This window comes from Ptychodera flava, chromosome 11, assembly GCF_041260155.1.
Source record: "Ptychodera flava strain L36383 chromosome 11, AS_Pfla_20210202, whole genome shotgun sequence".
Classification (NCBI taxonomy): domain Eukaryota; kingdom Metazoa; phylum Hemichordata; class Enteropneusta; family Ptychoderidae; genus Ptychodera; species Ptychodera flava.
The window spans coordinates 36304024-36322976 of NC_091938.1; the positions used below are offsets into that span (position 1 = coordinate 36304024).

The 18953-nt window shown below is 35.9% G+C and overlaps 1 protein-coding gene across 1 annotated transcript in view; it reads right to left on the bottom strand.

Moving 5' to 3' along the window:
• LOC139144518 (low-density lipoprotein receptor-related protein 2-like) overlaps nt 1-18953 on the bottom strand; it is a 166290-nt gene that overhangs the window by 60611 nt on the left and 86726 nt on the right. Inside the window, 16 exon segments of the mRNA XM_070715216.1 lie at nt 244-415; nt 1330-1465; nt 1741-1926; nt 3004-3102; nt 3400-3639; nt 4683-4785; nt 7265-7427; nt 8756-8865; nt 9198-9341; nt 10425-10465; nt 11591-11716; nt 12247-12424; nt 14155-14291; nt 14294-14382; nt 15310-15494; nt 15994-16199. Of these exon segments, the coding sequence (XP_070571317.1) occupies nt 244-415; nt 1330-1465; nt 1741-1926; nt 3004-3102; nt 3400-3639; nt 4683-4785; nt 7265-7427; nt 8756-8865; nt 9198-9341; nt 10425-10465; nt 11591-11716; nt 12247-12424; nt 14155-14291; nt 14294-14382; nt 15310-15494; nt 15994-16199 (2315 nt within the window).

An 18953-nucleotide genomic window follows, 5' to 3' on the forward strand; every position in this document is an offset into this window, starting at 1 on the left:
ACACAAAAACAATTATCAGTATCTCTTAAAAAAGTACTAAGAACAGGTTTCAGACACTTGGTCATGAGCTGTCATCATTTCAATAGGAAGGGTAAGTAAACAACCTTTGGTTAGGATGAACACAACAAAAATATTGTCACAAGGTGGTGAATGTGTTGCGGTTTTGGTTAAAATTGGAAAGTGATTATGTCCTGACAAATTTACCATGAAATACTTAGGGATCACAGCGTTATCATGGCTTACCTGAATTGCATCGATATCAGTGTCCGCCCAGTAAACATTATTTGTGATATAATCGACACAGATATCCCTTGGCATGGTGATAGATGAGCTGATCAGCACTTGTCGATTCTTACCATCTAATTCTGATCTTTCAATTTTAGGGTTCTGTCCATAATCACACCAGTACAGGTACCTGTTCAATAGCATAATGTATCATGTTTAATTACAGCTGCAGAAATATCATTTTGTTCTCATATTAATGTCTGGCCAACATCTGAACTTTCTGAGAAAAAACCATGACAAGAGATATATAGACATACACATACACTGCATTGCTTTTTTTCCCTGGTAAAGACAAAGTGATTTGAATGAATTTGAATCGCTAATATTCAACAGTAGTGCTGATCTCAAATTGTATGTTTGTTACTAAATATAGCAACACATATGTGACATTTTCTGCTGCGGAAGGACATTTTGGATAATTTTTTTAAGTACATCTGTCTTTGTTTGTGCTACACTTGATTGTATCCATAGGCATATCATTTTTATAGTTTCATTCATAACATACTGTTAGGTAGTATTGAAGTGCCACTTTCATAATTCCTGTAAGATATATTTCCAAAATTTTTTGTTAAAATTTTCAGACAATTAATTACTTTTACATATTATTGATGGAGCTCTGACATTGTCTCAATTCCACTCTTAGCTATTGAATCTACATTACTAATTGTTGGACTAAGAACCATGTGAATTTGTTTTGTCATATTGATCGTTAAAAACGTTCATGTGCAAACTTTACAGTCTCATTAGCTGACCCTCCCATACATGAACTAGCTATTCTAATATGTTATAGGTACATGTAAATTCCTATTTATTGGTATTAAATATGCAACATTGTAAAACCTCACTTCCTTCCACTATAACTGGTATGTGATAAATTCATTGAAAGACTTTGATATGATTCGTATAACCTGGAATAACAACTTTGGGATGAAAGCAGCTGAGATTGCCAGTGACCACATCTTTTGGGAACAAAGAGGCAACATGGAGGCCACACATATTTGATATTGAAGAACACAGACATACCGGTACATGACTTGCACTTACTTTTTCATTGGATTAACAGCAATTGCCCTGGGCATATCCTCTTCAGTTTTAAACAGTACCAATCTGTCTGAACCATCTAGCCTGCTAACCTCCAAGTATGTTTCGTACCGATATGCATTTGTGAAATACAGATTTTCTGACAAAGAACAATAAAAGAAATTTTGTAATTTATAATAAGCACTGATGGTTCCAGAGGCAGCCACAGTGCCTAGCTAAACGAATCAATGCAGTTTGCTCCAGTTGTGCTTGAACTCGATAACAACTACTGAAATCGAAAAGAGACATACAGTTTATGGGATTCACTGTAAACACTGAGCTGATGCAAGAATTTCACAACAAATTAAGCTATCATATATTAATACCCAGGGGAATTAGTAATAACCCTTACATGTCACTTATGTTTCTACTTACTTGCAATCCAGTCAATAGCTATTCCTCTGATCCCGTATGTTCCAACTCCATTTGAAATCACATTTTCCAGACCACTACCGTCTGGTTTCACTCTTCGGAGATCATGGGTTTCCCTGGGTCCTCCAACATTGCAGAAGTATATGTATTGGCCTTTCATGTAGACATCAACATGCAGTATAACCAGATCTACAAAGCCAAAATAACATTCTAGATAAGTTGACATTACACAGAACAAATACATTGTCCAACCATATCTCACTTCAATATGATGATACAACCTGAGTAAATAAGATACTGAAACTGCAAATATATCTAGAAGTCTTATTAAGCCTTTGAGTGCTGAAAATTTTCCCGCCAAAATTTTAGTGCAAATGTTGAAACTTTTAAGAATTTATTTTGTAAATTTTTTTGGCAATTTCAGATCAAATGGATATCATTTTCGTTGGCTACCATTTTTGATAAAAATTTTGATAAATCTAAAAACATTTGTCTGGCTTGCATTTATAAAGGAGGCAAAAATTGACTTTGTCGCTCAAAGAGTTAGATGCAGTGCATTCAGTATATATCTACGTACAAAAATTCACTAAATATGCAATTGAGCTAATAATGAGAATGTAGTTCTCATCAAACTTTCACTATAAGTACATCTAAGAATGATCAATGAACAGAGGCCCAGTACAAATCAGTGCATTATGCTTTGATATAAGGCCTTGTTACAGAAATTCATTACATATGATCGAATTTGGAGCATAATTTTATATAGATCCATAAATAATCAATAAATAGCAGAGACTTGGTCAAAATCAGTGCATTCAGTATTGATAAATGGCGTACGTGGCGCTAAACTGTTACGTTATATGCCTTCCTATGGTTTAGACTCCACGCTGGTTTTCGCCCGAGTGCTCATGGGTTGAATGAGATTAACAATGGCGGCGGATATGAACGCTTCCCTCGCATAGAGAGAGAAAAGTAGGCTTTGCGTAAGTTTACAAGCGCGGCTGGGCATATCGTGGAAATTTCTTAAATATACTAATGATAAGCATTGTCAGAACCATAGAACAGTATAGAATAGTTGCCCTCACAGTCACATAAACCAAATAGCCTATTACATAAATTGATTAATTATGCAAATGATTATGCAGATGACACCCATTGCAATCTAATCAGACCTGGATCTTCCCATCCTGGTTTTCGCAAAAACAAAATACTTTTGCCGGCAGCATAGAATTTGTGAACAATAAAATGAGAATTCTAATTCATTACCTGTACCTCCAACAGGTACCATTGCCTCATCAACATTGTCATCCAGAGTAAAACCTCGAATGACAGATAGCTGTGATACAACAGCAAATGATGAATGGTCTGAAAATGTAACGGGAGAAAAAAATGTTGACTTACTTAGATGGTTCAATGGGATCAAAATTTAAATATTACCATCATTATACAGCTAGTTTACACTCTGAAAAAATTCTTGCTGAGATTAATCTGTTCTACACATTATCTTGGGACAGACTGAAACTATGATTATGGAAAATGATAAGGAAACAAAACTAAAAGCTCCATAAGCTGTATCTTTTGTCTATTTTTCAAATAGGATACATAACCATTCAAAAAGATGATTTGTAGTTTGAAGAGGTAAACAATGACCAATACACTTACTTGTGCAAGAGAGACCATCCTCAGCCAGCTCAAAACCAATGGAGCATTTACAGACTTTGCTGGTGCTGCCAGTGGGAAGACAAAGATGTTCACATCCACCATTGTTATCTTTGCAGGCATTGGTAAGGGTCTGTTCACGTCTGTATACTTTCAATGCTCCTACATTCCTAATATTGGTCTTCAGGTTATCAATGACTTGAGTTCTCTTTGACGTCCGGGTAATGGTTTCTCGACCTCGATCTGTCAATATGAAAATTGAGAAGAAGTAGCCTTTATAGTACATCAATTCACAAAATGTGAAAACAAAGCATTATCTTTGAAATGATTTCAGTATCTATCCCAGTAAAAGGCACAACTTAATACATCACTATATTTTCCTAAAACTTTTTGCATTGAGATTTTGTAATATGATTACAACTTTTATTACATAACATATATATATATATATATATATATATATATATATATATATATATAATATATATATATATATTATATATATATAAGATCAGTGGCTTGGTGTCAATTCAGGCAATGTATAGTGCTTGATCCGTTTCCACATAGCATACAGTAGGTATTGCTGGTCTACAAAGCCACCGTTAATACAAGCAATAATACAAAGCACTACATCGGACTCACAGACTCAGCTTTTAAAACAAGATATGCATATCACAAATACACTTTCAACACATCAAAAAACAGGAACAGCACGGAACTCTCAAAATACATGTGGACCTTCAAGGACAGCAACACAAAATACAACATCACATGGTCTATCATTGACAGAGCCCAGCCTTACTCAACCAAGACAAAACGCTGCAACCTCTGCATCACGGAAATTTTATATTATCCACTCAGACAAGTCAACACTGCTAAACAAACGTGCAGAATTTCTTTCCAAATGTAGACACAGAAGCAAATGCCTTCTCATTTACAGTTTAATGTGCGAGACAACCGCCTTTTTTGCATATACACCTGACCCTATATATATATATATATATATATATATATATATATATATATATATACGTAACAACGAGCCCGCCAACATATCACTCCTGTGATCAGTTTTACACCTAGCAAATATATATATATATATATATATATATATATATATATATATATATATATATATATATATATATATATATATATATAATATATATATATATATATATATTTATTTATTTATTTATTATATATATATACACACAAGTGCAAAGTAATAATATCTTAAGTTTCATGCATCATGCGGTCAAAATGTTACAAATACCAGTACATACCTGCAATGTAGAAATAATCTCCAAACACTGCTAAGCCGCTTGGAGCAGAAAGTCCCATCTGTACAACTTGTCTTGATGACCCATCAACAGAGCTCCTCACAACCTACATTGTTAAAAATACACAGAATAAAAATGCACACTGTTATAGATTTGTTTCAGATGGTACTTTGTCATAAATATTTTTATACTATGTATACAAAATTTATCTCGACATCATGGATTCAATGACTGACACAAAACACTAGTTGCAAGCAGGTTTCACTTGGCCTGGCCAATACAATGTCTGACATACACACATTGTGTGCGCACGGAACCCTTAACCCTTAAGAAAATAGGTTGGGAAACAGCAGTAAAAATCAAATAGACTTTGGATTAAGGGCTAAGTAATGGGTTGGGGTTAAATCAAGCTTGACTTGATTGACTGCATGATGTGTGTTCATCTCTGACAAAGACACTGCATGCAGGTATGGGTAATTACATTTTTGAATTTCAATTCTTGCTACCTTAAGGATGGACGAGTGGTACGGGCGCGTGGAATTTGTCAATTCCCATGGGATTACATTGAAATTTGCTGGAAAATCAATTTCTACTATTGTCATTTCATGAAAATTTGCACAAAGCTCAGTCTAGAGAAATAAATAACAGTGATCAAATAAAATGATATGGTAACTTTTGAGATAAACAGCATTGAATTATTTCGTCCATAGAAAATGCATTGTTAAAAAATGCTGACTCAGCATTTTTTCTCATAAATGGCAAAATTCATGGTCATGTATCTCAAAAACGAGTGCGGTGACCCCTATATTTTATCACACATTTTGATAATACTCACAAAGGAGAATCCAAAAATCGACAATTTAGAGAAATGACATTACTTTTAATTTTACCGATCGTACATCCTTTAACAGTTTTTATTAGGTGCAGCAGGGGGTGAGGACGTGAGTGGGCAAACTGTACAATATTGGAATGCATTCTTCATAAAAGTTGACTTTTCACCACAGTTTAAGTTTGAGAAAGTGATATCGTAACAAATTTTCACACAATGTAATCACTGTTGCAGGAAAATGTTCTCTGTTTGTCCGTGAAACTAGCTAAACTCGTTCATGTTGTCATTGTTTTAGGCATTTCTGGCATTCAATTCCTGTATAACTAACCTAAAATTTCACTTTTACTGCTGTATCATTGTATGGGTATTCTCAGGTGTGTTTATACTTGTAGAAACCCACAATATTGAAATATGGTTGACAGCCTGTGATTTTATGACTCGCATTTGGTGGCAAAATTGTTTTTAAGGTATTGAGAATTCAGCTGAGATTAAGATTAGGTTTTGAGAAATAATAATATACCAAAATATTTTAATAGCATGCTAATGATGGCTTTTAAAGTATTGTCATTTATTAGCAGCGAGATTAGATGCATATAAAAGTTTACAGATAGTCGGTATGTTACTGTAAAGTGATGAAGTTTTGAATACAAAGTGTCCAAAACATAAATGTTCCAGACTTATCAGCGCTTAAGGTAATATGCACCTCGAAAGTGAAAGACTTAAACTTTTGCTCAAACTTTCCTCAGTGAAACTTTCAACCATTCTCTTACCAAAGCAAGAATAAAAATCATGGGTCACCGTGCAAACTTTGGTACTAGAGAGACAAATAACTTGTGATTTCTCGATATTTGAAATCCAAAATGGCCGCCATCCCTGTGTTAACTCTATGAGAAAAAATAAAATTTTCGATTTTCGAAAAACTAAGACGGTGAAAACTTTTCTTTCGCCAAGAGCTTCAAAATGAGCCCCAACAAGTGGTAGGTCAGAAGAAAAGTGATAAAATTTGAAGGCCTGAATTTCTGTCCCCGAGGTGCGTTCTACCTTAACATCATTAGTGTTTCATTCCACAATCAGCCGTTATATATTTCAAAAGTACATTTCCCTCGTTTAGCAGGTTTTTAACCATCTGAATATGACCAGGACAGTTCCAGGTTTAAATGGAGTATGTATGCTTACTACTTTAACATCATCGCAGGTTTAAAACTGAATGATGCATTTTGAAAGGAAGCATGTGAGTGTCTGTCAATGCTTGTCTGTTGTACCTCTACTGACTCCACAAACTGTTATAGTCTCCCAATTCATATAACAGTGTTTTGCCTGACAGAGAGAAATGGTACTAAATATGAAAGGGCTCACTATATCGAACATGCCTGTAACTTTTGATGATACATTGACTTTTTTCAAGTCATGTCAAACCTCCCACCCACAGGTTATAAAAATATAACAAATACCAAAAGGTATGGGAAAATATAGCCTACATGTAGATGATTGAGCATTTGACATCAGTCAAACTTAAACTACCATTTTGTGGCATTGTCAACGTCCCCTGCCAGGCATATTGTGGTTGATCAAGTTCCCTGGTCCCAGGATGGAATTCCCCTGTCCTGGGATATGATTTATGATCAATTTCCCCTGTTGCCCCACACTTCATGATACAAAACATTTGATAAGTACATAAAGGCACTGTATGACCAGTATACAGCCCAGAAACTAGTGTGACAGTGTTGTACTGACCAACAATTCATGATAATCTTACCACTTGTTTTACACTGTCAGACCAGTAAAGATTCTGTTCCTGGATGTCTATAGCAATAAACTCCACTTTTCCAAGATCAGTATTAACAATAGTCTGGACATTGCTACCATCCATAGATGCCTTTTTAATTTCTGCTGGTGTAGAGCTTGCCCAGTATATCTTCCTGTTGTGAAAATTAAACAAAAATGAAATAATAATCAGGGTCATGGCTGCTGAATCATAAGGGCTGATTCATGATAATGTTGGAGTTCCATCATTATGAAAAAATAATTTAATTTGTTCAAAATTTTGGTGAAATTTTTGCATGGCAGATTGCCATGCAAAAGTTTAGCCAACTCAATGGGGCTGGTTTGTTGTGATATCACAGGTCCATCATTAATAAAACAAAAAGTATGTCCAAAAAATGTGACAATACCTTTGAAAATTAAGGTAGAACGCGCCTCAGGGACAGCTATTTGGACTCTCAAATTTCTACAATTCTTTCCTGATCTACCACTTGTGGGGGCTCATTTTTTGAAGGTCTTTGAGAAAAAACAACTTTTTATCGTCCTAGTTTTTCGAAAATCCAAAATTTAATTTTTCTCCTTAGAATTATCACAGGGATGGTGGACATTTCGATTTCAAATATGGCAAAATACTGGGTATTTTGTTTCTCTGGTTCCAAACCCTAATTTTATTGTTGATTTGGTAAAAGAATGATTGAAAGTTTTGTTTAAGAAAGTTTGAGGAAAGTTTTAGTCTTCCACATTCAAGGCGTATACTACCTTGATCATGAATAATTGTGAATATAGTACTTTGATGTTATAATGTTCTGAATGAAACTGCAACTATAAACATAAACTAAAACAATACTGAACAACTATAACTGGCCGCAGTACAGACAGGTATACAATGATAAAATTTGACCAAGTTTCCATCTGTAGCAGCACATGAGGCACACTAACTGAAACAGTTACAAACCTTGAATCAGAAGAATCCAGTGAACAAAACCATTTTTTCACTGGATCTTTACAACAATAAGTCCAAAATTAAAACAATTGAATATTGTGTACTGTTACATACTTGGTTTCAGGATATTCACTATTACAGAGGTGGTGTATGTGTTTAACAATGCTGTTTAATTTCTTTCAGTTTGATAATTCTTTAAATTCAGAAGACCTCTTTCAGTAAATTTTAGTCATTGCAAGAAACATTCCATTACTCTAGCCACCACTCTCCATATTCTTCACAATGTAGTTTCAATGTATTTGATGTATTTTCCAAATGTTTTGTTGTTGCATTTATGACATACAGGTTCTCATTCTATTACAAAAATTTATATGATGCCAAAATATAATGTTATGCTTATCACTCCAGTTTGTTTGTGTGTACTATATCCCATGTTATAGTGGACATGAATTTTAGTCAAATGACAAGTACATTGCATACTTCTAATTTCTATTTATGTTGAGTTGGAAAATGTCACATTCACTCAATTCCATAGTATCTCACCCGTTGCCAGGATCTAGACACAAACTGCCAGGTATTCCAACGGAATCATCTGTCACCTTCTTGCTAGCAATAACACTGCGATAGTGGGCATCTCCATCCAGCTGCATCACCTGCCAATAAAAAATTCCACAGGGTGACATTCTTCACAGTTGAAAGGTCATTTGGAGGTTCTGAGAGTAGTCAACACCCACAACTGGTGCCTGGGCATTCTGATCATACTGTAAAAATCAGGATTATAGTATAAGCTGTACAACTGTAACAGTACAGTGAATATGCACCGTACTTTTGGTTTAATATTGTACTTTTCCTATACACATTCCTGAAAGGTTAAACATTAAATTTGATACTTTTGGACAGAGAGACAACTTTCGAATTCATAATGTTCAAAGCGATATGGCTTTGAAATTTACAATGTTGTGGATTCATCAAACCATAACATTACCTCTATTGTTTGCTTGTTTGTATTACTCCAGTAAATGTTCCTTGATACCCAATCAATAGCAATGCCAACTGGGGCACCAGTGTAAGCTGACGGTACAAACTGGCCTCTGTCAGAGCCATTCTGGCGGGCTCTGTAGATTTCTCCCTAAAATAAAGAAAAGATTGACTTTATGTATTTGAGGCACTGACTGAACAGTACATGGCCAACATCATCCATTGGTTGTGAATCTTACATTTTGTATCCTACTCTATGATAAACAAGAAGATTTGGGGGATTGGCGAGGCTGTCCTCGCTCTCCTCTTATGGAGGAAGTGTCAGTGTCAGTGTGGGAGAGCCGTTGTAAAATAGATCTTTCAGTCTGACTCCATTTTTACATGCAGATCATTAATCATTCTGATTTTGATTTAGGAAAAATATTTTAAAAGCAACACAAAACTGATACACAGATATTGAACTTTGCTTTGTAACTTTGGATGTCCTTTCCATGTGACATCAGTCTAAAATTCACATTTAATTGTTTGCCATTATAATGAAAACAGTGCATTTTTTGAAACTGCCCTTCTGAGCACAGCATGCTTGGATAAATATACAGAATGCTAACTTAATAACAACCTGTCCGTTTCTGAATTAATATATCGAGACCAGTGAAGACAACATCTTCATATTGTGCACTTTGATCCTTCCACTGTTGTAATATGGGGCTTCATCAAAAGGTACGCTGAAGTCCATTCAAGGACAAGAGACTTCATAAACCCTTTGATTGCTGTAATTTTTCCTAGCAAAATTTTAGTGCAGTATTTAAGCAGTTTTTATGAAATTTTCTGTAATTCTTTTGATAATTTTGGACCAAAAGGACAGCAATTTTCACAAGCTACAGTTTTTAATCAAAATTTTGGGAAAAAAATCTGAAAAAAATTTGAAGCTAAAAAACTTGTCTGCGTTACATTTTTAAAGGTGACAAAAATTGACTTGGCACTTAAAGGGTTAAGGGTGACGTTAACTTCACAGGTATCTCTTTCTTCATTTTGACTGTCACAATGGTTTTGTTCCAATGTGAAAGGTGTTAGATTGCTGTGCTACTCACTGTATCTGCACTCCCTGTTCATTCTGTACCCAGTAGATGTAGTTTTGGTTCACTGTCAAAGTCTAGGTCATAGCCATCCTCTAGTTGTGTAATTGGTACCATGACATTGGTGTCTTGCTGGTCTGGATCTAGACTTACACCACTGATCTGATAATTTTGAACGTACAGCAGGAAGGCTCCGAGACTGCTCAGCCAAGACAATATTAAAACATAACATAAGAAACAGCTATTATTATCATGGATTAACTTCATATTGAGTCAAATTAAAAGGACAAAAACCAACAATTGACTTTAATTTACATTTGTTTGATTACAAAAGGATGTGGCACCATTCTGAAACAAACATCGTCATCAACATCAGAAATGTGAAGGACCTGCTTTCACACTGCCTCCACCATTTAAACAATGTTACGAGACAATGTGCAGTTTTCAACAAAATTATCTTCAGCCATATTCACATACTATACATATACTTGCATGGTTTCAGTTGATATCTCACATTTGACAACTTTGCCAAACATGAGATCTTTGACTGCCACAACTAAGACATAACAAATATTTATAAACTTTGTCTAGAAGTCAAGTCAATCAAATATAATTCTTATTGTTGAAGAGTTAACGTGAGACATAAACAATTGGTTGAATACTAGCTGAAAGAAACTATCAAGGAGCAAAATATCAAATACTTGACTGGCAAATTTTGTTCAAAGATGAAATGAAAGATAGACTGTAACTGATGATTTCATACAAAATCAAAGCAATTTAGTAAAACGGAAACAAAATTACAGAATTACCATCTGCTCATTGGAGGGGGCTAAAGTACGACAGTATCTAGCCTCTGCATATCCACATTGTTTGGCAACAGTAACTTTGCAGCCCTTAACTGCTGCAGAATTCCATGAGGGAACACATATGAGACAAACCAGTGTGAAAAATTCCAAAAAGTACTTCTGTTATTGTTAAACCAAAAATCAAGTTGGTAATATCTGTCTATCTATTCTATCTATCTATCTATCTAGAAAATTTGTATAGCGCCTAATATCCAAAGTTAAACAATGCTCAGTGGCGCTTAGAGTTACAATGAAAATGCTCTCTGGAAGATGTAAGCTTTTAGGTGTCTTTGAAAATGTGACATTAGGAGAGGTTTTTATGTCCAGGGGCAAAGAGTTCCACTGGACAGAAGCTGCTACAGAGAAGGATGATTGGGATGATTTGCATCACTTCTACAATTTTTACCATGACTGCAGAATAAACACACACTTTCTGGATCATATTTTTGTAGGATAAGACTTGGAAAAATCAGACTAACCTTGCTGACAAGTGACTCCATCATCATTGAGATTGTATCCCTGGCTACACATACATGCATAACCACGTGAGTTTGGTGACAAGACACACAGGTGAGCGCATTGACTGTTTTCACATGGATTTGGGGCTGAAATTGAAGAGTAAAAAGTTCACAGTCAGTCGGAATTTATAAGGCTTGCAAATGTTGTTGGAACACTATATATGTTCAATATTTCTCATAGATTATCCCCTTTCGAGTAACTTGTAAAAAATTGGAATGAAAATTAAATATGCTATGAGCATAATAATGAACACCATGAGGTGAAGCAAATATACTTTATCATATCTGATTGTAACACAAATTGCACTATAAATCACAATGGTACAGAACACACACTTGGGGAACAAAATCATCACTCAGGACACAGTAACAAGCACGTTTAACACATTCAAATTCATTTGTACCTAAAGGAACGATGGAATCCAAAAGTAGCTACCTTGTGTTATCCAAATCTGTTTAAAATATAATGCTTTTGAATATTGGCTACTTCGCTACATTCTGATTTCTTATGATAAATTTTCTTGTCCTGACCTTACTAGAAATTATGATCGAGGGATTGATTAATTGTTTATGAATACATAATTTTGCATTGGTTTAGAATAGTTGTGCTGTCTAACCTGGAGGTTGTTGTACTGGATGATACGCATGCATGTCAAGAGGAACTCCTAGACCAGCAACTACTGTTCTTCTGTCCTGCCCGGTAAATTTATTTACAGTTCGGACTTCTTTGGCTATTCTATCTGTCCAGTAGATGTTGTCTTCAAATACAGTTAAAGCATGGAGGTGCTGGATAAACTGTTGACGGATGATGTTAAAGTTATGAAAAATGAACCGACAGTGATGTTAAAATCAGAAAATCAAAAAGAACAAAGTCAAAAACACAGGGGATGACTGGGTTGTTTTCTTTTATTTTCTTTATGAAAAAAGGAAGGAAAAGCATAAATTCAGAAATTGTTGGAATTTCGCTTGGTACATGTATTTTATTACATAAGACTTGCCAATCCTACTGATTTTCTACACACAATTTACCTATCCTGCTGGAAAAGATACACTCTCTAAAAGTAACAAACATAACATCTAACTGGCTGACTAGGACAGTTACAGGAATGTGGTGTGAATTACCAGACATGAACCATAAATAAACTTATTGGTATAATCAGTACAGTATCTATGGATTGGCCTTGTGAGTGTTAACCCTTTGAACCAGTGTTCGAAATTCACGCTAACCCGCTAGCCCCAGACCAGCTGTTTTCATGCCGGGCCAGTAAGTTGTGAAAGAAGCAGACCCGAGTGTCCTGCTCTAAATAAAGAAGGGGTCAGCAATTATTAATACTCTTACCCTATTCTGTTAAATTCTCAAGTAATCAAACCGCAAAATTTAGGAAAAAAATGGCTGGTAAAATCTCAAAAGATCGGACGGTGAAATTACTTAGCAAAAGCCTTTACAGCTACACATTTCTCGCGATCTGCGAGATTGATGGCGCTACTCAACATCTTCCATTTGTTACGCGTTGGGGTCACGTTGGGGTAGGTTCGAGATTTCGTTCAGTCAAAATGGCAGCATTGTTTTGATGAACCTCGCCTCGCGGGCACGCCTCGCGGGTGAATATCAGTAGCGAGAAAGATGTACAGGTATTTGAATATTGAGCCACCTACAGCAGGGCCCCTGTATTTCCCTTCAAGTAAAAATTCCGTATTATGCTCAGGACCAGTTGATTTCCTTTCGGGCCAGTGAATTTTATAAGTTACTGGCCCGCTTGGCCAGTAGCGATTTTGCATGAGTTTCAAACACTGCTTTGAACCCGCTAAATGTCTGCTTGATGTCATAGGTCACCAGGGGGTCAGGGTGCGAAGGGTTAATGTGTGCCTGTATTATAGTGTTGGTTTGTTTCAGTTGCTAGAAGATAAAGTGGTACATGGTCTTCACAACGGCTTTGTTGAAAAGGATTTCTTTTAACAAAGATCCTTGCCGTGAGATCTCAGAGGGACAATATAGGCATGAAGAGGCAGTCTTGGCATCAGTATTCATTGTAAAGAAGACTGGAGTGCTTAGAAGTCTTGTGAGATGTCAATATTCTCAAGTTAGAATCAACAAAAGTCACCACTGTTTAGCATGAGTATTGTGTAGTTTGTTTCAAGTTACAAGCCTTCTTGTTTAAAAATATCCCAGTGTGTGGTCAAAACCTGGTTTGTAATGACTTCAGGTGAATCCACATTGTTGTCTATTATGAACCGTGTAAATTTGAAAATCACACTGGGAGTTTATTTTCCTGTTTTGCTAGTGAAAGATGATTTCATGGATGTTATCAATGTCTCAGATGTGCATGGCCAGCTGGGCAGATTTCTTTTAGGGGTACCTAGCTTTCCTTAAAGAAAGCAAATCAAATTAAAAAGCTTATGGTTGGTCTGTGGGTTGGTATTTTTTTTTAATGAAGTATATCCTACTTTCTGGTCAGCTCTGCATTGCAACTCCAGATAATACACAGAAAAAAACACAAAGCCAGCATGTTAGCAATTAGACTTACCATTGTACTGACCAACACTTGTTGTCTGTTACCACCATCATAGTCACAGAAATCAATAAAATCAAGAAGGCTATCACCAAAATACATCCTCTTGGTTGGCAGATCCAATGCAAGCCCATTCGGCCAATAGATTTGTCACTAACAATAATTCTTCTGTCGCTGCCATCCATGCCAGCTCTCTCAATGCTAGGATAACGACCCCAGTCCGACCAAAACATCAACCGCTGACTATAGAAAAAAGGAACATGCAGTCTCTCTCAAGTTCAATGTTTCTGTATGAAGAAATCTGTATCCATAGATAATATATTATACATCATTATTATCATCTACTTTCAGGATAATTTGTTTATAAGACAAAGTCAATGTCTCTTATGTTATTGGATGTCACGAAATGTTGGATTAATCTCAATTTCAAGTGTATCTGGTAGTTTAAAAGAGGCAATGACGTGCTCTTATTTGCATCCATGTGGATAGTTTAACATGATAACACATGGGTAAATTCACAGAGCTCTGTCAACAGGCAAAGAGATATAATTAATATGTAGTTTGAACAGGATAAATACTTTTGACATACAGAAATTTAATCTGTTTTCCGAACAAAACGCACTTTTTCTGCATGTTACTTTTAGAACAGGTCTAAGCCTTCCATGTTCATGAAAGATGTATACATGGTTCACAGTAAGTGAGGCTACCCACAATTCCCCTTGATTTGTTCACTCAAACATTTTTGCTAAAGGCTTTTTCAATTTTATCAGTTTCTTGACAATTTTTAACTTACAATTTAAGTTCAGGATTATTTGTTAAAACTATGTTCCAAAATTATTGATTATGTTTAAAATTCAGGAGTAAATTGAATAAGAATTCGATGTTTGGAGGTGCTAAAAATTGTACACTTGTCAAGGTAAAGTTATCAACAACTAAGATGGTCTCATCATACCACCTGTCAGACATGCAAATTTCCTTTGTTACAACATTGCCAACACAGATGCAACTTATTCCCTTAGTTTCCTTGAAAATATTGTGTATGGCTTTCAAAAATTTATGTCGACAAAATTACAAAATTGCAATCTCCTCCGTGGAAAAGGGGTTGATCTTCTCATTATTAACAACAGCAGCATTATTCCATGTCCATGACAAACACTAACAGAAACTTACTCTTCCCTTGGATCCAATGCTAATCCTCTAGCATGAGTTACATTTTCAGATATTATAATGGCCCTCTGAGAGCCATCCAGTTTTGCCACTTCAATGATTTCCAAAGTATAGTCAATCCAATACAAATTACGTCCAATCCAGTCTACAGCAAGATTTTCAGTTACTTGCAGTCCAGTACTAAGGACCTGAAAAAACACAGTAAGTTAATTCGGCTTTATGTATGGGGAAACTTCAAGATGCACTTTGCCTTGTACTGTGCTTGAACACTATAAAATAGATGACAAGAAAATTTAAGATGAAATCTTTGTTCATTTCCCATTGACTCTGATGAAGACTTTTTACACTGAACGCATTGGATACTGGGCCCAATATTCCTGATGATTAGACTCCCCAGGACTATGTTAATTTATAAAATTGGTCCTGGTTGGACCAATTTTCTTTACTGATGCTATTGTAGTGACCAGAAACATGCCATGAAAATAAACACAGTGGCAAACTTTCCAATATGACTGGGTCTTCCATTTGGCAAGAGACAGAAATCTTTCTCATCTTCATCTACTACCTTTGTTTCCGTTGCAGTAGAAATGGCACTCAACGGTGAAGGGAAAAGCAGTTTTCAGGAAAAGGATGTCTGAACTTTCAGGAGACAAAACTATATATACATGTAGTCTTGCAAACACTTACTTCTTGTATATCTGTGCCATTAACAAAACTCTTGTAAATTTTGCCAGTATCCACATCACTCCAGTAGATTCTTTGTTCAGTCACATCAAAGGCAGTTCCAAGGATATTGGCATAGCCACTGATCACCACCCTGGTTGTTCCAGTCTGGATTTCATAATTGATAAGATTGTGATTGTTGGCAATCACCAAATATGCCTGGGATTTATCTGAAATACAACATGGAGAAAATATACTGGTATATATAGGCTTGGAACAAGATTCATTCATTCATTCATTCAAACAAACAAACAAATACAAAAAGACATACACATACATCAACTCACAATATGATGATTTTTTTTTGTTACTAATTTTTCTCACTGTGGATTCAATCAAAGAGAATTTACATGCAAAGAATAAAACAGTCACTATTGTGTTAATATCACTTACTAGTGAACCCTGCACTTCAGACATACAATTATCATTTTATTGTGATAAACACTTACATCATGACAGACAAATGGTGCTGTTTTGTTTCATTTTTATTTCAGAGTTTTTATCAATCTGTGGCAGTATGGTTAGACGTCATTAAAATTTCCCAGCAACAATTTTTCATTTTACACAAACTGATAACGTTATTAGACAACTTGCCTGTGTATCATACCAGTGATACAAACATATCTTGAAAGCATTTTAAACTGATTGGGGTTTATCACAGACACAGACACAGTCTGCTTTCAAATGAATGTCTTTTTATTTTCCTTATAACAGATATAAGAGCCTATAAAGATATGCACAAATACTGCAAGACAATCTTCAATTTAGAAGACATCACTCATATTCAAGCAATAAATGAGGTATGTAAGGTGTTACGTGCAGAGAAAACGAACAAAAGGGTGAACTCAGCAGTTAACGTTTAAACAAAATTTATTACGAAAATAAAACTAATTGCTAAGTCAGGGATAGAGTACAAGCTTTAAAAGTGTACAGACTACTTATCTCAGCTGGGACGGCAAAGCTCCAGTCTCAGAGTTGTAACAGTCAGTCGGATGAATGAACAGTCCTTCGGCTTGCAGGCTTGTAGTTGCACAAAGTCCACAGTATAAATCCAGCGTTGACAGTGAAGGTCTTGAAAAGTCTTGAGAATGACTACTGCTGGAGTTTATAGTAACACACAAGAGACACGATCCCAAAAGTCTGACTGGAAGCTGTGCACGTCCCTTTTATAAAGGCATATAAGAACAATCTAGAATTTTTATTGACATGCTAATTACTGTTCTAAAATTATCTCTCTTACACAACTAATCAACTTTCCAGAACATTCCAAACATGACTAATTGAATTCAAGGTTGTGAGGTCATCAAGGGCAGTGACCTTGTGAATGTTCTAGACTAATTGAACTCAGGTCATGATGAGTGTGGGGGAAATGACCTACATAACACACCCCCTCTTCAAAAAAAGAAAATTTTTCAAAGAAAAATCTTTCTTTTACAAATGTAATCTTGAAAGGATTTAAGTACTCAAATTTTGTTTTACTCTAAAGTAAAATTTCTTGAAAGTGAACAACAATAAACTCTAAATACGAGAGAGACAGTCTGCAATTAAATTGTCTCTGCCTTTGATATGTCTAATGTCAAGATTAAACTCCTGTAACATTAAACTCCATCTTAGCAATCTCTGATTTTTGCCTTTAAATTTCTGCAGAAAAACAAGAGGGTTGTGATCAATATAAACCACTATTGGCTGATTTGAAGAAGTAACATAAACTTCAAAATGCTGTAAAGCTAATATCAAAGATAAACACTCTTTTTCAATTGTAGAGTAGTTTCTCTGGGATTTGTTAAATTTGCGTGAAAAATAGCAAACAGGATGATCTATACCATGACTATCCTCTTGCAATAAAACAGCACCAGCAGCCGTATCACTAGCATCTACAGCTAATTTGAATGGCAAAGTGAAATCTGGTGCAGACAACACTGGGGCACTTTGCAGTATGGCTTTAAGTGTATCAAATGCCTGTTGGCATTGCTCTGACCAAACAAACTTTACTTTCTTTTTAAGTAAGTTAGTCAAAGGCTCAGTAATTGTGGAGAAATTTGGACAGAATTTTCTGTAGTAACCAGCCATACCGAGAAAGCGCATCAGTTGTCGTTTGCAGTTTGGTATGGGAAACTTGAAATGGCACTGATTTTGGCATCAACAGGTTTTACCTCACCCTGTCCTACAGTATGTCCGAGGTAAGTTACCCTTGCCCATACAAACTCAGATTTGGCAAGGTTGACAGTCAACATTGCTTTACTCAGTCTCTCAAAGAACTTCCGCATGAGCTTGATGTGTTCCTCCCAGGTGTCACATACAGAATGACGTCGTCAACGTAAGCTGCACACCCCGTCTAGCCCGGATATGACGTCGTTGATCATCCGTTGGAACGTTGCCGGAGAGTTCTTCATTCCAAATGGCATCACCTTGTACTGGAACAATCCGTCTGGGTAACAAAGGCGGATATTTCACGAGCACGATCCGTCAGAGGGACTTGCCAAAATCCCTTCAGTAGGTCAAATTTCGTCACATACTTGGCTTTTCCCATCGGTCGATGCAGTCATCAATCCTCGGGATTGGGAAAGTGTCTGTCTTTGTTAAAGTGTTGACCTTCCTAAAGTCCGTGCACATACGATAACTGTGATCTGATTTGGGAACAAGTATGCACGGCGAACTCCAGTTACTTTTACTGGGTTCAATAAAGTCATTGTCCAGCAGGTATTTGACTTCTTCCTGGAGATATTTCGCTTTTGTTGGATTCAGTCTGTATGGATGTTGTTTTACAGGCTTACTGTCCCCAACATCAACGTCGTGATAGATGACGTTCGTCCTCGTTGGAACATCTTGAAACAGGTGTTTATATTCATGGAGCAGTTCTTTCACCTGTTGTTGTTGTTCTGGCTGGAGGTGTGCCAACTTTGTAGACTCCAGCTTCTCCAGGA